Source organism: Leucopleurus acutus, assembly GCF_964270905.1.
Source record: "Leucopleurus acutus genome assembly, chromosome: 14".
NCBI classification, from domain to species: Eukaryota; Metazoa; Chordata; class Mammalia; order Artiodactyla; family Delphinidae; genus Leucopleurus; species Leucopleurus acutus.
The window spans coordinates 62,056,435-62,078,879 of record NC_139156.1 but is presented as its reverse complement, the minus strand read 5'-3'; the positions used below and the strand labels follow the sequence as shown (position 1 = coordinate 62,078,879).

At 39.3% G+C, this 22,445-nt stretch overlaps 1 protein-coding gene across 1 annotated transcript in view; it reads right to left on the bottom strand.

Annotated features, from left to right (window-relative positions):
- PPA1 (inorganic pyrophosphatase 1) overlaps positions 1-21,227 on the bottom strand; it is a 36,787-nt gene extending 15,560 nt beyond the window's left edge. Inside the window, exons 1-5 of the mRNA XM_082854153.1 lie at positions 21,044-21,227; positions 18,406-18,464; positions 7,176-7,229; positions 5,994-6,113; positions 3,757-3,843 (exon numbers count right to left, since the gene is read on the bottom strand). Of these exons, the coding sequence (XP_082710279.1) occupies positions 3,757-3,843; positions 5,994-6,113; positions 7,176-7,229; positions 18,406-18,464; positions 21,044-21,107 (384 nt within the window). The 5' untranslated portion in view covers positions 21,108-21,227. The remainder of the gene's footprint in view (positions 1-3,756; positions 3,844-5,993; positions 6,114-7,175; positions 7,230-18,405; positions 18,465-21,043) is intronic.
- Between the last annotated feature and the right edge of the window lie 1,218 nt (positions 21,228-22,445).

Genomic DNA, 22,445 nt, shown 5'->3' with positions numbered 1-22,445 from the left:
AATCAACAGAATTAGAAATGAAAAAGGAGAAGTAACAACTGACACTGCAGAAATACAAAGGATCATGAGAGATTACTACAAGCAACTCTATGCCAATAAAATGGACAACCTGGAAGAAATGGGCAAATTCTTAGAAAAGTACAACCTTCCAAGACTGAACTAGGAAGAAATAGAAAACATGAACAGACCAATCACAAGCACTGAAATTGAAACAGTGATTAAAAATCTTCCAACAAACAAAAATCCAGGACCAGATGGCTTCACAGGCGAATTCTATCAAACATTTAGAGAAGAGCTAACACCTATACTTCTCAAACTCTTCCAAAATATAGCAGAGGGTGGAATACTCCCAAACTCATTCTACGAGGCCACCATCACTCTGATACCAAAACCAGACAAAGATGTTACAAAAAAAGAAAACTACAGGCCAGTATCACTGATGAACATAGATGCAAAAATCCTCAACAAAAGACTAGCAAAATGAATCCAGCAGCACATTAAAAGGATCATACACCATGATCAAGTGGGGTTTATCCCAGGAATGCAAGGATTCTTCAATATACGCAAATCAGTCAATGTGATACACCATATTAACAAATTGAAGGATAAAAACCATATGATAATCTCAATAGATGCAGAAAAACCTTCTGACAAAATTCAACACCCATTTATGATAAAAGCCCTCCAGAAAGTAGGCATAGAGGGAACTTATCTCAACACAATAAAGGCCATATATGACAAACCCACAGCCAACATCGTTCTCAATGGTGAAAAACTGAAACCATTTCCACTAAGATCAGGAACAAGACAAGGATGTCCACTCTCACCACTATTATTCAACATAGTTTTGGAAGTTTTAGTCACAGCAATCAGAGAACAAAAAGAAATAAAAGGAATCCAAATCAGAAAAGAAGTAAAGCTGTCACTGCTTGCAGATGACATGATACTATACATAGAGAATCCTAAAGATGCTACCAGAAAACTACTAGAGCTAATCAATGTATTTGGTAAAGCAGCAGGATACAAAATTAATGCACAGAAATTTCTTGCATTCCTGTACACTAATGATGAAAAATCTGAAAGAGAAATTAAGGAAACACTCCCATTTACCATTGCAACAAAAAGAAAAAAATACCTAGGAATAAACCTACCTGAGGAGACAAACGACCTGTATGTAAGGCACTGTAAGGCACTGATGAAGGCACTGTAAAGCACTGATGAAAACTGTAAGGCACTGATGAAAGAAATTAAAGATGATACAAAGAGATGGAGAGATAGACCATGTTCCTGGATTGGAAGAATCAACATTGTGAAAATGACTATACTACCCAAAGCAATCTACAGATTAAATGCAATCCCTATCAAACTACCAATGGCATTTTTCACAGAACTAGAACAAAAAGTTTCACAATTTGTGTGGAAACACAAAAGACCCCGAATAGCCAAAGCAATATTAAGAAAGAAAAATGGAGCTGGAGGAATCAGGCTCCCTGACTTCAGACTATACTACAAAGCTACAGTAATCAAGACAGTATGGTACTGGCACAAAAACAGAAATATAGATCAGTGGAACAGGATAGAAAGCCCTGAGAAAAACCCATGCACATATGGTCACCTTATCTTTAATAAAGGAGGCAAGAATATGCAATAGAGAAAAGACAGCCTCTTAAATAAGTGGTGCTGGGAAAACTGGACAGCTACATGAAAAGAATGAAATTAGAACACTCCCTAACACCATACACAAAAATAAACTCAAAATGGATTAAAGATCTAAATGTAAGGCCAGATACTATAAAACTCTTAGAGGAAAACATAGGCAGAACACTCTATGACATAAATCACAGCAAGATCCTTTTTGACCCACCACCTAGAGAAATGGAGATAAAAACAAAAATAAACAAATGGGACCTAATGAAACTTAAAAGCTTTTGCACAGCAAAGGAAACCATAAACTAGACGAAAAGATAACCCTCAGAATGGGAGAAAGTATTTGCAAATGAAGCAGCTGACAAAGGATTAACCTCCAAAATATAAAAGCAGCTCATGCAGCTCAATATCAAAAAAACAAACAACTCAATCCAAAACTGGGCAGAAGACCTAAATAGACATTTCTCCAAAGATATGCAGAATGCCAACAAACACATGAAAGGATGCTCAACATCACTAATAATTAGAGAAATGCAAATCCAAACTAAAATAAGGTATCACTTCACACTGGTCAGAATGGCCATCATCAAAAAATCTACAAACAATAAATACTGGAGAGGGTGTGGAGAAAAGGGAACCCTCTTGCACTGTTGGTAGGAATGTAAATTGATACAGCCACTATGGAGAACAGTATGGAGGTTCCTTAAAAAACTAAAAATAGAACTACCATATGACCCAGCAATCCCACTACTGGGCATATATCCTGAGAAAATCATAATTCAAAAAGAGTCATGTACCACAATGTTCACTGCAGCACTATTTACAATAGCCAGGACATGGAACCAACCTAAGTGTCCATCGACAGATGAATGGATAAAGATGATGTGCCACATATATACAATGGAATATTACTCAGCCATAAAAAGAAACGAAATTGAGTTATTTGAAGTGAGGTGGATGGACCTAGAGTCTGTCATACAGAGTGACGTAAGTCAGAAAGAGAAAAACAAATACCGTATGCTAACATATATATATGGAATCAAAAAAAAAATGGTTCTGAAGAACCTAGGGACAGGACAGGAATAAAGATGCAGATGTAGAGAATGGACTTGAGGACAAAGGGAGGGGGAAGGGTAAGCTGAGACAAAGTAAGAGAGTGGCATTGACATACATACACTATCGAATGTAAAACAGATAGCTAGTGGGAAGCAGCTGCATAGCACAGGAAGATCAGCTTGGTGCTTTGTGACCATCTAGAGGGGTGGGATAGGGAGGGATAGAGGGAGACACAAGAGGGAAGGGATATGGGGATATATGTATACATATAGCTGATTCACATTGTTATACAGCAGAAACTAACAGAACAATGTAAAGCAATTATCAATAAAGATGTTTAAAAAAAAAAGCTAAACAAGTGTCCATTAGTCCCATCAGAGTTGAGGGTAATTAATGTTTTTAATCTGTCATCGATGGTGCTGAAGAAAAAGTCCTCCATAATTTATTTCAAATACCTATTTTAATGTACTTTCTTTACCTTTTATTTTATAGAAGTCATTGAGTTAGGCAAGTCATACAATATGCCTGAACTTGATGAGTTAAGCAACTGAATGACAACTTTCTTTTCAGTCGCTTAAGATTTTCTTGAGGCTGGGAAAGATCATAAAGAAAATAACTATAGTCAGAGTCTTAGAGCAACCCTACTTGAGAGAGGAATCCCTACCATAAATCTCCAACTCATGAGGTTACCTGGTTTGGGCCAATTCACTGGTCATTCCAAATCCTTAGGCAAGGTTTGCCTTGTTGCCTCCTGGTAGCCTTCATCTATTGACTACTTCATCTATTGATCTGCCTTCTAAAGCAATGCAGAACATGTACAGTTCTTCCACACACATGCATACAATACACATTTTTTTCTAGGCTAGGTTTAAATGTACAAATTATAATGTAGAAATGCTTAGAATGGAATGGAAGCTTTTGTCACCCAAAGAGACCCATCATAACTTCACTAATATTCATATATGTTATTTACAATATTTTTAAAAGTATGAAGTTTGTATATTTCATTGATATCATCTCAACTCTACAGAAAAATATTTCAGATTCCGTTACCTTGCTTCCAATTTCACACACATCAATTGGGTCATTGTCACCACAGCAGCCGGTGTGTTCATCGTTGTGTCTTGGGTCTTCCCAAGTCTAAAAAAAAAAAATAAGATACAGTATATCATTCCTGTATATGCTAATGACAAAGTGGATCATGTTGGCATTAAAAGATAACATCCCATGATCTTTCTGCAAAAATATGAATCTTCAGCTATTTATTCTCATTAAAAAGATCTTTTTTAAAAATAATTCTTTATTCACGTCTAAGAATCTTAACTACACACAATAATCTTAACTAAATGCTGGGCTCCTATTAAGTGCATAATGCGGAACTAAATTTAATCTTTAAAATGGATAATGATGCTATTTTAAACAAACAAAACCCAACTATCTAATAACTGAGACAATATGCAAACACAAATGTAGAGCCAGATGTTCACTTAAAAAATATAGTAAAAGAAAACTGCTTTGATGAACTTTTAGTACTTACTATCTTCTACTAACCAGATTTTCTTTAAAATAAATCTCCAAGCAGAGATGGATAGGTGGTAATATTAAGATGGAAATGACGTGTGCTGGTGGCAAAAAGTCATCGCTGACCAGGAGCCAAGAATAAAAAGTTTAATCAGGATTTGCTGAAGCTTTAAATTGCTGGGTTTCTTCCCTGCTAAACTGCAAGACAGAGTCCTTGCAGAGCAGCTCACAGAAGAAGTGATGGCCTGTGCCTGCCAGGAAGTTCAGTTTAAAGTGTAGCTGTTGTTTTGGTTCTTTTCCCTCCCAATCCGGAACATATTTCTTGGATTTGTTTGCTTACTCAGCTGGAGTAAAGGCAGAGAGATAAAAGTAAAGGGGGAAAAGGAAGACTGGACCCAACAAAGCCAAATCCAACCTACAGAAGTGTAAGTATTTCAGCAATGTGTTCCCAGAGGGATGATATTTCAAGGCTAAATGGTGAATCAACTGAAGCACAAGGTGAAGTGCTGTAACGAAAGCAAACGACTTTGTGACTACCTAGCAAGCTAGATGGGTTTGACCTATGGTTTTAGTAACTTACAGATCGTTTCACAGTAGATTCCACTTAATAGACTTAATGGTTAATAAAAACAAACCATTTATCAACAGGAAGAAAATAAATTGAATATTTCATTTAAAGATCCTAAGTGCCACAGCATTAGCTTAACCAAACCAGAATTAAATATACATTATTTACTCATAGTGGACATGATGCTAGTGATTCTTCATTCAAATATTAAATAAGAGCCTACTACACACTGGTATTGTGCTGGGGATAAATTGGTAAACAATGCAGATATCCCCCCTCCTCAAAGCTTTGACTGTTTAGGAAACAGAATCCCATTATTACTTTACCACAAATAGCTTGGCACAAAGAAAGTAATCAGGACTATAGAGATACAAGTCAGCAGCTGTGAGAACTTACATGTGCCAGGTACTAAGTGCTTCATTCCTCAAAGAGACACACAGCTATGTACTAGGAATATCCCAGGAGAAAATATTAACATCTCAGGGAGGAAGAAGCAGAGGCAAGTTAGATAAGCTTTCGTAGACAGTTTAGATTTATTTTCAGTTTTAGTGAGGGCCACTGGTAGGTTTTAAGCAGGGACATGATAATGAATCTGATTTACGCTTTAGAAGGCTGCAACTGGGACTTCCCTGGCAGTCCAGTGGTTAAGACTTTGCCTCCCAACGCAGGGGGTGCGGGTTCGATGGGGGAGTTAAGATCCCACATGCCTCCCGGCCAGAAAACCAAAACATAAAACAGAAGGAATACTGTAACAAATTCAATAAAGACTTTTAAAATGGTCCACATCAAAAAAAATCTAAAAAAAAAAAGTAAGTGGCCGACTTGGAATTTGCACCCTCATCTGTGTGGTGCCGTAAGATCAGTGCTTTTAAGCACTAGTCTACACGGCCTCTCTCAATAGATACGCCACTCGTTCTGTAAAGAAGGAATTTGTGTAGTTTATAACCAGTCCATATAAAAAAAATTTCAGAAAAGAGCAAACTTTCAAATGTGAATTCAAACATTGTAAATATTTACCTTTTAGTTCATCTTGAAAATAAGTTACTTAAGGAAGTATTAAAATGAGTTAATTACCCCTTATGTTTTTATAATCTACTATAGCAAAACTTTTTGAAGGTGTTTAAATCTTTTTTACTAACAGTAGTAGGTTAAATTTTTGTAAGCTAAAAAGTACATTTCTAGCAAGTGCACAGAGACATACCTGAGGGATGGCACCATAGTTCCAGATATATCCTTTATAAGGGAACAAATTTGCAACATAACGGAGTTTTCCTTTTTTCACATCTTGTTTAATTGGGTTTAAAGGATCCTTTGTAGCAATCTGAAATAAAAAATTTCAAATCATTGTATATTTGTATGTGAAATACTATTCAAATAGGGATTTAAGGAAATGAATTATGAAATGCACTAGTTCCACTTTAATGATATATTTTTACCCCTAACACTTTTATAATTTGAAATAAGTTTCTCCATAATCAGCCTTTAAGTGGAAAACATTTGAGGTATACAGGAACTATCACAAAGGGAAAAAGAACATTTACTAATTCCAGAAAGCAAAAATTAGCTGGAATAAATCCTAACATTTGAGAAAATATCTAACTTCAGCTTTCCTTTAAAACATTTAAAATTATTCAAATATTTGGCTGTCTATTACATGTGAAGTGTTGTTACTGTCAGAAAGCATTATTAAGTGACAGAAAATGTTACAAATATCCATAATGAAAAGTCAAATCTATTAGGTATCATCAGAAAAAAATTAACAGGGACTTCCCTGGTGGCGCAGTGGTTAAGAATCCACCTGCCAATGCAGGGGACGCGGGTTCGAGCCCTGGTCCAGGAAGATCCCACAGCCTGTGCTCTAAAACTACTGAGCCCTCGTGCCACAACTACTGAAGCCCACGCACCTAGAGCCTGTGCTCTGGAACAGGAGAAGCCACCGCAATGAGAAGCCCGCGCACCGCAACGAAGACCCAACGCAGCCAAAAATAAATAAATATATAAAAATTTTTAAAAAGAAATAAATTAACAAAATGTGACAAAAATTCCAATAAAATCATTTATAGCTGGAGTGACTGAAGCAAGCCTGTTGACTACATGGAGGAGTCAACGATGGAATTAAAGGGAAGAAGACAGAAGAGAAAAAGGTAATTCTAGGCTTTGGGAATGACAGAAGGAAAGTCTGTAGCATATTTGTAAATAGCAAATGGTTGAGTTTAGTTGGAGCACAGAGGGAAGACTGGCAGGCAATGGGAGATACAGCTGGAAGATAGATTGGGACTAGAAAGAGGACAACCTTGGACATTAGTTGTTTAACCCTTGAGCAAATCGGTGCAACTAGATCAAAACTAATATCCAACATCTGACTAGCAAAGGTGAAACATACCTCCATTTTTGCATTCGACCAGCGTGGTACTTCAACCACCATGTGGAACACATCCTGAAAAACACAGAGAAGGTGAGATGGTCACAGGAGTTCATTTATTCTATTACTTCAATGAGTATGCCCCAGTCCTTCCAAAGTTAAACTGTTCATTGTATCAAATCTTTGAAGTCATGGACTTTCAACAAAATGCATCAAAAAATAAGGCAGACTGATGGATGAAGAGATAAAGCAAATACAGCAAAATAATTGTAGAATCAAAGTAGTGGGTGTATGATTGTTCACTGTATTTTTCTTTAAAGTTTTTGTTTGTTATAATAAACATAGTAAATTTTTCATAATAAAATGTTGAGAGGGTGGGGTGGAAAGAATTTTCCTATAAAGAACGGAAACAGTTTTAAACATAGCAGAACTTGTATCTCTGAGGAGGGCCATCTTCACAGCAACTGTCTCCATAGGCTATGCATATCCTCCAGTGACAGTGCAATTACTCAAAATGTTTTTGGAACTTCTATTTCAGAGGTGGTTTATAAGACAAACCCCAAATCAGAAAATTTATTTGTCATACTTTAGTTTTAGCCTCAAACAAAATCAATCAGCTTGATTACCCACATTATTCTCCCAATTAGGCTGTTTTTAAAAATCAGGTACTCCTCAAAAACACAAGAAGTTTGATACTGAAGATAAAATATTATGTTCCAAAAATATTTTAATCAATGGCAGTTCTATTGTAATTAGTTTACAGCCTTAAATGGACTACTTGAAATTGGATGACATATTAAAAGATTCTCCGATGCTTAACTGCTTAAAAACCCAATTAATGAAAAATCACACGTTGTCATCTCCTTTGCACACCAGAGTCAAATACCAAGTTGAAATACATTTTGTAATTAAAACTGAGCTTTAAATAGTCAGAAAATTATTTTTGCCAAGGCATAAAACTAAGTTCAGTTTTTCAATTTAAAACCTCTACAAAGGGCACACATGAAGCCAACTCTGCCATTACTCTTATAAAATGCATATTTTAAACAGTTGATTTAAAATGAAAATCACTTAGTTACAAACTTGCTAGAATTACTTCTTTGCTACTTTGCATCAAAAAGCAGGTACTGGTCTTCCCTGGTGGAGCAGTGGTTGAGAGTCCGCCTGCCTATGCAGGGGACACGAGTTCGTGCCCTGGTCCGGGAAGATCCCACATGCCGCAAAGCGGCTGGGCCCACGAGCCATGGCCGCTGAGCCTGCGCGTCCGGAGCCTGTGCTCCGCAACAGGAGAGGCCACAAGAGTGAGAGGCCCGCGTACCGCAAAAAACAAAAACAAAAACAAAAAAACAAACAAACAGGTACTGATAAGCTATTGAATACAAGGGAATAAGTCAAAGATTTCTAGACAATAATTAGCTTCTTGCTATTTTAGCCAAGCAGAAAGCTCCACAGATTTGCATTCAAGAGCCGAAAATTTCTGTCACTTACTGAGGGACACTAAAGTATTCCATAGTTTCTGCTCCAAGCCTCCTGACGTCTGCCTACTCTATACAATATAAAAACCACAATGAATGGAGACATTGTTTAAATCCAGGACTGCATAAACTGCTCTATCCCTGTAAAGTCATAACTGGATAGTTTTAGAAAAAGTAACACATTGTTCATGGGTAGGAAACCTCAGTCCCAATCTTCGATTACATTTCATTCTACTCATTGTAAGCGAGACCTGTGTCTATCTAGCACCACCCCTACGCCTCAGGTGTTAAAATGAAAAATCTGCAGGTCCAACACCAAGTCAAACTTAAAAGTGTACAGCAGTAATACCCTAAAGGTCCACAAGATAGAGCTGTTACTACATGAAAGATCACCTGAGAAGAGAAAACCAAAGAAACTGGCTAGTTTTTTAAAAGAAAATATTACCAAATGAATAAATTGCCTCAAGACAAAAAGTAGAAAATACAGCTAAAATCACTGATTCAAAGTTTGGAAACTATACTGAACACTTTAATGGAATTAAATGATAAATACATAGAGATCCTCAAAAACCACATTACCTAATATTACAAACCTACGTAATAGGAAAGCAGAAGAAAAGAAGAGAGAGAAGAAAGAGCCAACATTACAGGAAAGAAAACATCTTTCAGGAAAAGACTCTACTGCAAACAGAAGAACTCCGAAAGCCTGAGGGTTTGGTACTTTTTAGAAATTAGCTGGGCCAAAAATAGCAAGGAGTATCCTGCAAGGAGCCTCAGAGACAATTCATTCATTTTTGCCAACATATATTTACTTAGCACCACTGTTTTGTGCCAGATACTAGCAGTGAACAGAATTAAAGCGCTTTTAACTCCCTAAGAGTTGGATCGCCAAACCAGGTCATTTCAGCTTGCAGGCCTCAGGCTGTAGCCTGGGGTCCACAAATCTAGGCGAGGGACTAGTCTGTAAAATGAATGTTTAGCATATTTTCAAGTGTATGTAGATACCGTAGTGATTACTGGATCTTTTAAAAAATTAATTATTTTTGGCTGGTTGGGTCATCGTTGCTGCACGTGGGCGTTCTCTAGGTGTGGCGAGTGGAGGCTACTCTTCATTGTGGTGCACGGCCTTCTCATGGCAGTGGCTTCTCTTGTTGCAGAGCACGGGCTCTAGAGCGCAGGCTCATTAGTTGTGGTGCACGGGCTTAGTTGCTCCGCAGCATGTGGGATCTTCCCGGACCAGGGCTTGAACCCATGTCCCCTGCATTGGCAGGCAGATTCTTAACCCCTGTGCCACCGGGGAAGTCCCTGTATCTTTTTTTAAGGCAATGAATGTGTAGTAATTTTGTCACTACTTGCCCCATCAATCATTATCTAAACAGAGGGTTTTTTTTTGATTATTTTGATATTAAAAAGGGCAGACTTCTTATTCTTTAGAAGGAACTACTAGTAAAGAACAGTTTATTTCTCCTAGACACCATGGCTACAATTCAGGGTGTTGCCACTAGGTACAGAATGATACTTAGGATTTTCAGGGCAACTGACATGAGAATTTCAACCAATCACTCCATTGCTACTAGAAAAAAACACTTTTACTGTTAAAACATTAAGCATTCTATTTGGAACTCTTGTGCACTGTTGGTAGGAATGTAAAATGGTATAGCCACTGTGGAAAACAGTATGATGGTTCCTCAAAAAATTAAAAATAGAATTACCATATGATCCAGCAACTCCACTTCTGGGTATATACCCCCCAAAATTGAAAGCAGGGTCTTGAAGAGATATCTGTACACCCATGTTCATGGAAACATTATTCAAAATAGCTAAAATGCAGAAGCAACCCAAGTGTCCATCAAAGGATGAATGGATAAGCAAAATGTGGTATGTACATATAATGGAATATTATTCAGCCTTAAAAAGGAAATTCTGACATGTAGTACAACATGGATGAACCTTGAGGACATTATGCTAAGTGAAATAAGCCAGTCACAAAAAGACAAATGACTATATGATTCCACTTACATGAGGGATCTAGAGAAGTCGAATTCATAGCGACAGAAAGCACAATGGTGGTTGCCAGGGAACTGGGGAATTAATGTTTAATGAGTATGGAATGTAAGTTTTCCAAGATGAAAGGAGCTCTGGAGATGAAGGGTGGTAATGGTTGCACAACAATATGAATGTACTTAATACCTCCAAACTGTATGCTTTAAAATAGTTAGAACGGTAGATTTTATGCTTTATGTATTTTACATTAAAAAACTGGAAAAAATTATGCATTCTAATATTTCCAATGTTTATGGCATTTAAAAGAATGAGACAAGATTTTAGGAAGTTTAGTACTACCTAGTTAAAAATTCATGCCTTCTTTCTCTAATCCTAACTGGTTTAAACTATTACTTAGCTCAATCCTGGATTTAGTTTCTTATTATTCCCATTGTTAGGACTTCTCAGAACTGTTCTCCACTTCTGCTATGCTCTGGATTCTCAATCCCTGCTCTGGAACCAAGCTTTCAGCTCCGTTTACAGTTTCAGAGAAAGGAAGGAAGACGTTGGTACCCCTAGTAGGATGATGCTGACAAGGCTGTAGGAGGCAGGGGAAAGGCAAAGCATAGCTCTAAGCTCTGACTTCCAAAGTCAGAGACATAGCAATCAGTCTGACTTCCCAGATTTACAGTCATTTCAACAGGAAGACAAGAATGTTAATGTTATAGATATCCAGATTCTAAGGAGATTAGAAACTTAAGTCTAAATCATAGCATTCCACTAATCAAAAAGATTTAAAATAAAATTGTTTTACAGATAGAAGAAATAGAACCTATATATTGATCGGGCTTTTATTGATGAAACAGGAGTATCACAGTAGTACAGTGATCATAGGTCTCATCTCCAAACTGGTTAGTTTTCTTGTCGATCAAGTCAGTAGTCTGACAAGTCATTTACTAATGAATAGGCTATGGCTACTTGGTAGGCTATTATGTCTAATACCATTAAGCACGTATACAGGGAACATACTCTTAATTACATCCCATCTCTGAATCTTAGTAGTAAAGTTAAATGTGTCTTTATTGGGAGACTTACGAACACCTCATGACTTATGATCTTTTCCCAACACTGGATCTGAAGCCTAGTGAACATGACTTACTGTACTGCAAAACTGCATAAGTGACTTAAATTAGCATTTAAGTTGACTCTTCATGTGTTTCTCTAGATAACTTCAGAAACCAAGTACAATAAATACCAGACTTACGAAGAAATACAAAATCATCCTGATTTCACCATTCTTTCTTTTATTTTTCCATTTTGCAATAAAATTTGGAGAAAAACAATGGTGGTAGAGAGGATTTTCTTCTAAATTTATCTAGAGATTAGATATAAAACAAGAGGCTAATAGAAAACAAGGGCAGTTTGCTTTTTTTTTTTTTATCTCTAGAGTATTTTTGGAGAATAAAATTCCTATCAGAAGAGCTCATGTAGTTAGTAAGGAAATGCTCTACTCCCATAACGGTGCTTCTGTAAAGGTTTAACAGATTTCATCATTTCCAAGAGTATTTTTATCCTATTAAGTGCTCACCAAGTAACACTTGGTTTTAAGTTTTGGCTTCAAAGCCAGTTCTGTGATTACAGGATATACTCTAAGTTCTTAAAAGTAAATGGGTTCCTCCTGTGCAGTATCAATGGGATTGTAAATTGGTGCACCATTATGGAAAACAGCATGGCAGTTCCTCAAAACACAAAATAAGAACTACCATATGATCCAGCAATCCCACTTCTGGGTATTTATCCAAAAGAAATTAAATCAGAATCTCTAAGAAATATCTGTACTGCCATGTTCACTGCAGCATTATTCACAATAGCCAAGATACAGAAACAACCTAAGTGTCTATCAATGGATGAGTGGATAAAGAAGACGTGATACATACATACACACACACACACACACACACACACACACACACACACGCGCACACACACTGGAATATTCAGCCTTTTTAAAAAAAAAAAGGAAACCGTGCCATTGTGACAACACGGATGAATGTGGAAGATATTATGCTAAGTGAAATAAGTCAGACAGAGAAAGACAAATACTACATAAACTTACTTGTATGTGGAATCTAAAACAGTTGAACTTATAGAAAGAGAAAGTAGAAAAATTGTTGCCAAAGGCTGGACGGGTGGGAGATATGAGGGGATGTTGATCAAAGGGTACAAACTTTCAGTTATAAGTGATAAGTTCTGGAAACCTAATGTATAGTATGGCTCTATGGAAGTTGCTAAGAGAGTAGATCTTAAGTGTTCTCACCGTACACACAACCAAAATAAATAGGTGAGGTGATAGAGGTTAACTAATGTGATTAGTGGGGTCATTTCACAATGTATACATATATCAAAACATCACACTGAACACCTTAAATACAATGACTATTTGTCAATCATACCTTAATAAAGCTGAAAAATAAATTTTTAAAAAATTTTAAGGAAAAAATAAATGGGCTCCTGACTTCTTTCAGTGACAAGTGACAAATATCTATTGGAGAAGCTGACACAGAAGAAATATGATGACCGAAGTTCACACTGTGTGCTTCTTATTCATTTAGAATTATAACTTCACAAAGGAAAACATGATTTATACCAACCCCCCAAAAAATTGCTCAACAAATTGTTGAGCAGGGGAGATAGTTAAAAAACAAACACCTTTCAGTAATGCTCATTTGTTTTCCAATCACACAGATGTTCTACTCATAGCAGTTTCAACAAACTATTGTATTTGGTAATGCATACTGCCATATGCCTCATACACAGAAAGTAATAAAACTTAATTGACACGTCATAACTAAGAATAAGCTCCTATTTTTCCCCTCAGATGAGCTTTAAGATGACTCAACTTTGAAAACAGATATTCTAACCATAATCTGTTTACTTTCTTATCTTTGTAAAATCAAGCAAGAGTCTGCATTTCCAGCTGTCAACATCTTCTATGATCTGCAATGACTAAGAATTTTCACCATAGAACCTTTTCCAAGAAAAATGCACATTTACACCAAATTGCAATTTCAGACAGAACTCAGAACCTCAGAAACCCATCGATGAGTATTCCAGGGTCTCAGGGCCACCAAGAATTCCTGGACTAGAAGACTTTATAGCTTTCCCGAATGAAGGAAGTTCTTACTCATTTCCCTTGAATTCTCAGCGTAAAAAAAAAAAAATTAAGCAAGCCTTTTATTCTGCTTTTTTTCTTTGTAAATATCAAAGAGATAGTTACTGTAGAAAATTTGGAAAATACCAAAAAGCACAAAGTAAAATCCACCACCCTTTATCACTCGAGGCAGTGTGGCTCAGTGGCTAACACCACAGGTTCTGAACAAGAATGCCTGGGTCTGAATCCTGCCACTACCGCTTATGAATTCTAGTTGGTAATCCTGGACAATTAAGTTACTGAAAGAACCCAGCTCACAGATTGAAATGATGGCTAAAGGAGAAAATCCACATAAGGGCTTTAGCATAGTGCTAAATGTAATCTAAAACACCCACTAAGACCAACAGTGCTCAGAGGTAAAGCAACTTGCTCAATATGGCAAAGCCAGTTAGTGGTAAAACCAGGACTAAAACCAAGGTTTCTTACTTCCAGTTCAGTGATCTTTACTCTACACAGCAGAGCTCCGAAAGGCTTCAGACATAACCAGTCATTGCAGTTAACATCATCATCCTATTGTGGGGTTTTGGGGGGTTTTTTGGTTTTTGTATATTGAGACTTTATAAGCCAGGCATTGTGACTGCACATTACATGCATATTTAATCAACACAACTTTTTTTTGTAGTCAAAGCTATCTAAAAAACTTTTGTCCTTTTACTTTTTGTGTGTGTGTGTGTTTGGTACGCGGGCCTCTCACTGCTGCGGCCCTTCCCGCTGCGGAGCACAGGCTCCGGACGCGCAGGCCCAGCGGCCACAGCCCACGGGCCCAGCCGCTTCGCGGCACGCGGGATCCCCCCCGGAACCGGGGCACGAACCCGTGTCCCCTGCATCGGCAGGCGGACTCCCAACCACTGTGCCACCAGGGAAGCCCTTTTTACTTTTTTTTTGATTGAAGTATAATTGACTTAAAATATTATACAAGTTTCAGCTGTACCACATGGTGATTTGATATTTCTATACATTACAGAATCATCACTACAGTAAGTCGTTACCATCTATCACCATACAAAGTTACTACAATATTGACTATACTCCCCACGCTGTACACTACATCCCCATGACTTATTTTATAACTGGAAGATTTACCTCTTAATCTCCCACACCTATTTCCCTCATCCCCGCCTCTGGCAACCACCAGTTTGTTCTCTTTACGTATGTCTGTTTCTGTTTTGTTAAGTTTGTTTTACAACTTTATCTTTTGACAAAATTGTTAAACCACAGATATTATGGTTAGAATATCTGTTTTCAAAATTTAGTCACCTTAAAGCTCATCTGAAGGGAAAAAACAGGAGTTTATTCTTAGTTATGACATGCCAATTAAGTCTGTTATCAGTTTTCATCTATGCTGCCAGTTCTAACTTCGGTTTGGAAAACATAAAACAAAACCCCAACCATTCTATATACATATAAAGTTGGAGAAGACCAACAGTATTTAAATGATTAATTTGGTGACATTTTTTTAAGTTCCATTTATAGAACTATCTACAAAAAGAAACAGAAAATTCAAAACAAAGCAAACCCTGTAGGGAAGTGAGTACTGCTGACCCTTGAACAACACAGGTATGAACTGTGTGGGTCCACTTATATGTGGATTTTTTTCAATAGTAAATACTACAGAACTACACAATCTGTCGGTTGAATCTCCAGATACGGAGGAATCTCAGATACAGGAGGCCAACTATAAATTATATGCTAGTCAGGGCCCCTAACCCCGGCATTGTTCAAGGTTCAACTATAATTTTAAAAGCATCCACTTGGGTGGCCTATCTCCTCTAAAAGTTTCAGGTACAGTAAGATAGTATCTTTAAAAATTTAAGAATGATACACAATGCCAAAGATATCCTATTCAATTTCTGAAGCACCCACCTATTTGACTAGTAGCTTGACTTTTTTTTAGAGGAGAAAAGTTCCATACTTATATATTCTCCCAACAATCAGCTGAAGAACATTATAGAAGCCTATATTGTTAGAACTAGTATTTAACATGGAAGTTTAAGATATAGAATAGAAAATACCAAACTTCTAAAATGAGAACGTCAAGTCATGATACTTGAGTACTCTAAGATTTAGATAAAGCTTTTAATCTACCCAGTGTTTCACACTGTTTATGCCGATTATGTTCTGGATTGTTAAGTTTTCTGTTATCTCAGAAGTTTTATGTCAGAAGACACTTTGAGCTACAGGTGTTTTTATATTTGATTCCAAAATAGACCCAAAGCAAAGAACAGCCCTACAATATATACACATCCAGTGAGTCCTTGCCTTTGCCTTCTTTTACCCAGTGGATTTGGAAATAACCCAAGTAGGGTATCTGAGTCACAAGGATTTCCAGAACTGGCTGGCTGGATTACCTAATGACACATATACTAAATCAAATGCTGTCGACGTCGAAAGGTCCTGCTGTGGAGTAGAATATAAGCCTTTGGGCATTTTTTCCTTATAGAGCTGAGCTGTGTTAAAGGCACATTCCCTCATTATCACCCCTCAAATGACTGACCATATTAGGGATAAAGTCGATGGCTACCCACACAAAAATGTATTTACATAAACTTAATCACATTGAAAATTTTTTTTTTCAAAAACCATACTCTTCTGTAACCAACGGAATTAATCAGATCTTTTGTTTAGGCTAGAATCCAAAATAGGTTATGTGTACCACACCCTTATTTGTGCTTTGTATAAACTAGACTTCCTTAAAAACAAAACAAAAAGAACTCTTTCCTGCCTCTGAGGCAGGAATCTGAAGTGCTGAAGTTCACTGAGGTCTGGACCAGTGGTGAAATCCAGAGTCTTTGCAAGAGCTTGTACTTTTGAGCCAGCCCAATGTGGTACAAAAGGCAGATTCTTCATTTGAGTAATCCCAGATTACAGATACAACCAGTCCTGTAAAAAACTTCAAGGAGTTGCAGAGTAACCTGAGTGAAGATGTTTTACATGACACCAAAATGTAGTCTCAGCTTCCTATTTGGGGGTAACTTGCAGCAGCAGCAAGATTAGGCACCATAACTGCTATGATTCTTCTGGTCCTTGGCTAGAATATTGTCCAATAACTTAAGGCTATGGTCTGAATGTTTGTGTCCCTCCAAAACTCATATGTTGGAATCCTAACCCTCAAAGGTGATGTATAGTAGGTGGGACTTTTAGGAAATGCTTAAGACATGAGGGTGGAACCCTCATAAATGGGATGAGTGCCTTATAAAAGAGGCTCCAGGGAGATCGCTAGCCCCTTCCGCCACATAAGGAAACAGCTAGAAGTCTGCAACCAGAAGAGGGCCCTTACCCAACCATGCTGGCACCCTGATCTCAGAGTTCCAGCCTCCAGAACTGTAAGCAGTACATTTCTGCTGTTTATAAGCTACCCAGTCTATAGTATTTTGTTATAGCAGCCCAAACAGGCTAAGACACTTATGAACGCAAAGAAACCCAGCTACAGGTCAAGAAAATGTTTCCTTTCCCTAGTACATCTGTATGCCAAGGTACCATCAGTAAACTTAGGGTCATCATTTTATACCTCTTCATCATTCAAAATGGTCTGAGATGTTACTGCAAAGTACTTTGATATACATACTAATTATACAACAGCTAATTTAAACCAACCAAATGATGCCAATTCAAGAGGAAGGAAGGACTCTGCAGTTCTTGTCAACTCCCAGGGAATCAGATGTAACAAATTAAAAGTTTCTGAATAAATACAGCTTTGAGAATCCCACAGGAGAACACATGCCAATTAGAGGTCTCTCCTGTAACTGTGGGACATAACTGCCCTTGAGCTGTTTGCTCCACTGTCTCCAGCTAGAGCCCAGCTCAGGCAGGCTGCTCAGAAGCAACACTCAGGTTAGATTTTCTGCCAGTGTCCAAGTGTCAGTGCAGAACTGTAGCAATCTTCCTGGTAGAAGTATATGAATTTATCTAATTATGATAGTCAAGCACAGAAAAAAAGTAAGACAGCACACACAAGGATAAAATTTCATCTTTATTATTCTAGACATGCACTGGAATGTGATATTCACATGTATTATGTATTGACATCTAGCTAAGGAAGATCAATAACCTATGAAGCTTTTACGACTCAAAAAGATTTGTACTCAGTGTGTATCCTTCTTGGTTGAATGAAAAAAAAATTTAAGGTATAAAAAAGAATCAGACATTTGTCCTTGTGTCAGTTCCTAAATACAGCACAAACTTCTCTTATTGGGAGGGAGTCTAAAACAAGCAATGGCTTTTTTAAAAAATAGCTATTTAAATTTGCACAAACAATGCATGCTCTTTGTAAAAAAAAATAGGAAATGTAAAAAGGCAAAAATGAAAATAAAAACAAAAAGAGTTACCAGCAATTCTGGTGATTTTTTTTTAACCAAGGCAGCTTTAAAACATTTGTTTCTGTTCCTCTACTCCTTCTCCAAATTATAGTTGCTTCTTCTAACCAAATAATCTAGATTTAAGACTGTCTCCTTATTTAGTCAATGCACCTTTAACTCACAGCACAATGAGGCATTTTAAGCACTTGTTAAGACATATAAGAAAATCCGTACGTGGAACTAACTGATCTGAGCAATGAGACTACGGTCAGAGAAGGATGTCTTACCTTATCTGCATAAATTGGAATATCATGAAATGGAGATATATATTGTCCTCTTTCATTTTCTGCAAAATTAATTAGAAAAAGTTATTGCTTTTATTGGTTAATTATATTTCCAGATGCATGAAGTACACATTTTTTAAGACTTTTTTTTAAAGAGAATTTTTAGGCTTACAATAAAATTGAGAAGGTACCAAGATTTCCCACATACCCTCTCTCTTCCCATTCTCAACACCACTCACCAGATTTTATTCCCACCCCAGAAAAACTGGCTATATACTTCACCTTCCTGACTGCTCCAAGATCAGGTTAGGTTTTCATCCTACATGTTCCTTAGGGGTCTAAAAGGTACTAACCTCTATGGTGAGGGTGGGGACTGCCTTACAAGCCTTTGTATCACAGAGCCTAGCAGTGCCTGGTATACAAAAGGCAATCAAATTGTTTGATTTTATACCAGTTAACAGTTAACAGAGCTAATGAAATACTTGGGCTCTGGGAGAAGGCAGGGGACCAATTTGCCAAATTATAAACCATGTTGCTTTAAATGGTGTTCCAGGGAGACAGAGCCATCTTAGATTAGGATTTTTCTTAAGGATAATCTAGCTGTAACAGCACTTTCACAGGTAATTTCTGTATTCTAGAGACCTAACTACCATATCCAAAAAGTAATTTTAAAACTTCCTTACTATTCTTTAGAAAACCTTAAGGGTCAGTCCACATTGCATCCCTTCACGATTAAAAATCAAAGTGGAGGGCTTCCCTGGTGGCGCAGTGGTTGAGAGTCCGCCTGCCGATGCAGGGGACACGGGAGCGGCTGGGCCCATGAGCCATGGCCGCTGAGCCTGCGCGTCCGGAGCCTTGCTCTGCAACGGGAGAGGCCACGACAGTGAGAGGCCCGCGTACCGCAAAAAAATAAAAAATATAAAAAATCAAAGTGGAGGGAATTCCCTGGCAGTCAGTGGTTAGGACTCTGTGCTCTCACTGTGAAGGGGCCGGGTTCGATTCCTGGTTGGGGAACTAAGATCCTGCACGCCACATGGCGTGGCCCAAAAAAAAAAAAAAAAAGGACAAAAAACTCAAAGTGGAATAGGCAAAATTGATCTGTGACCATCCCCAATGGCATACTGGTCCCTTCAGTGTCAATAGTGACTTGCGATCCAACCCACCACTGGCAAATGTAACATTATAGAGGTAAAAATCTTCTCCTATTAAGGAAGGATATTAAGAAATCTATGATTTTTTAAATTAAAATTATATAGTACTCACTACCAATACATAATCTAAGTAAAAACTGTATTTGTTCTGCAAATATAGCTTGAAAACAATTACCCTAATCATCCCCCCCCCCCCCACCTACAAACTAGAGGGTCACCTCTCTAAATCCCTCCTGCAGAGAAATTCTGGAGCCAACACCAACTCCAGAAAAACAGTTCAGGGAACTATTTGTTAAAAGTTCCTGCACTGCCCTTGTTGCTGAATTCTGAAATTAAATAAAATGGGTGGAAGAGGTCCCACACGTCACTGGATTTTACATGGCAATCTAAACTTCAGTTGTGTAACTTTACAGTTCACTTTCCTTTTCCTCTCACACCAGGCTATTTTTTGCTAGGAGCTTTGTTCTTTCAGTATTACCATTCATCCCCTCCTCCTCTCTCTTTACTGCCCTTCATACACCGGAACTCATAGAATTCAAGGCACCTGCCTATTTCCTTGGGAACAAAATTGTAAAGAAGTTAAAATAGAAACGCCTCCGTTATCTCTAATAATCTTTTGGGGGCGGGGGGGCGGGGAGGTGGGGAGATGGTAAGAGGATAAAGATAAACCCGAGGTAGCTTTCCCCCACCTACAAGGCTAAAGGTGGTGCACCAAGGAAAGCAGCGCCTGCGGCCTCCTCGGCTCTAAACACAGACTTGGGGGAGGTACCCCTTAGACGCGATCCGCTGCACAGGGGCCAAAATTTGGCACTTTCTTACTCATGCTTCCCAGATTGACGTCACCTGTTTGGAGGGGAACAGATTTCTGTCTCACAAGGCGTTTTCCCAGCATCAGTGCTACTGGAAAGCACGCGTCAGGGAGGCAGGAGCGCTACTGGGGCCCCAGAGGGTTGGGTCCAGTCATCCACTGATCGCTCCAGATCTGGGCCTCAGCTTCCCCGTCTGTCGGACGAGGGCCTGTACTTGACCCCGCTACGTGCCCACAATCTGAGCTATAGTGGAGGAATTAAGGTCTTAGGGAGTCACCACCATCACCTCCTCCCCCTCGCCACGCCGTTCCTCCAAACTGAATAATCCTCTTACGGGGATTAGTTTACCCCCAGACACCTTTTCTAGGGTGACTCAGTGGTTTCCTTTTCCCATCAGACACTGCCCGAGCCGGACACCTGCAAAACTAGCCTGGCCCAGGTTCAGGTCCAATCGAGCATGTGAAAGAGGAACGCCGACCCACGCCGTCCTGGCCGCGAGCGGGACGTGTGAAATGAGAGGGCCAGGCCCGCCCAGGCCCCCGGGACCGGCCCGAGGAGCCCGGCCGGCGCCCGGGACAAGGTGCCGAGCGCGGGCCGCAGCCGCCAGGGCGGGAGGGGAGGCGAGGCCCAGGAATGAATGGGCGGGCGGGCAGGGAGGGGCCGCGGGCCTCCGACACTCACTGAGGAAGACTCGGTACTCGAGGGTGAAGGGCGCGGCGCGCTCCTCGCTGCTGAAGCCGCTCATGATGCCGGAGACCAGCCGCCGCTGCCGCCGCTGCTACAAAGCCTCTAGCCAGCACGCGACGCCGACTGACAAGGAGTAAGCTCTGCGCCTGCGCACTGCCGTGACTGGACCGGCTAGCAGGGCGGGGAGCAGCCTTTAACGCTGCTGGCGCTCTCGAGCCCACGCCGCGCGCAGGCGCACTCCGTAGGGCCCGCGAGTCCCAGCGCCCCAGCCCCGCCCCCTCGGGCCGCGCCTCCGCGGACCTCCCCTCAGCTCCCAGGCTGGGCCACGTGGCTGGCGGCAGGCTCTGGCTGAGTGATCCTCTGGGCTGGCGGGCTTTGGGGCACTGACGGAGGTTGTTAACACGTTCTCAGCTTCGACCGGCTAAGAATTGACCGTCGACCTTTCGCCTCTCACGTACACTGGAAATTCACCTTTGACTCACACACCCTTCTCCGCAGAGTAATTCCTTATCTCAAAAGACGTTTAGGAGTCAGCTGCTTTACCTGGCAATCCCTGCCAAGCAGTCTTAAAGGTGAGCGGTTTTCTGATCCTTTTAAACAAAGTTAAGACATATTACTGACACGTGTAATGGCTACCAGCTGGGTAGCAGCTCCATCACTTTCTAGTGTATGACATGGAGCAAACTGCTGTTAACCTCTGTGACTCAGTTTCTCACCTGGGAAATGGAGATGTTAATAGTAACGATTTCAGGGGTTGCTGGGATGATGAACTGAGTTGATACACGTCAAGAGCTGGAGGAAGAGCCTGGCTTGTTGTAAGCGCTCGGGAAGTGTAAATTGTTATTCCCACTCTCCCCAGTGGAGGATTCAGTCTGCTCCCCCGGCTTGCCCAACCCTCCCCACGTCCCCTAGGACTTCAGATGGAAGCAGTGGGATAGTCCAGGCGTGAGCTCAGAGTCCCCTGAGGACATTTCCTCAGGTGCAAGCTCCTTGAAACTTGTTTTTATACCACTGTTTCATGGTGTCAGGCCAGACCCCAAAAGCTAAAGTCAGTTGAGGTTGTGGGCAGATATTTGCATCACTTGCTTCCCCAGTTGTATGTGGGTTTTTTTTTTTTTTTTACTGTATATTTCAGAATCCTCAAATTAGGCAATTATTATTCACCAATTTGATTACAAAATTATTTCGAAGAATGCCTAGTTTCATTTAAAATTTTTGATGGGCTGGTCTTCTTTAAATGATCTTGATTTTCTAGAGCATTAAAGATAATGTGCCTCTATGACATTTTGACTTAAACTCTTTTTTTTTCAAATCAATATCTATTATATAAATGAGGTGCTCCCTGTAGTAAATGAAAACATAGTAAGATAATTTTCCAGTTAGTGTTCCTCCCTTA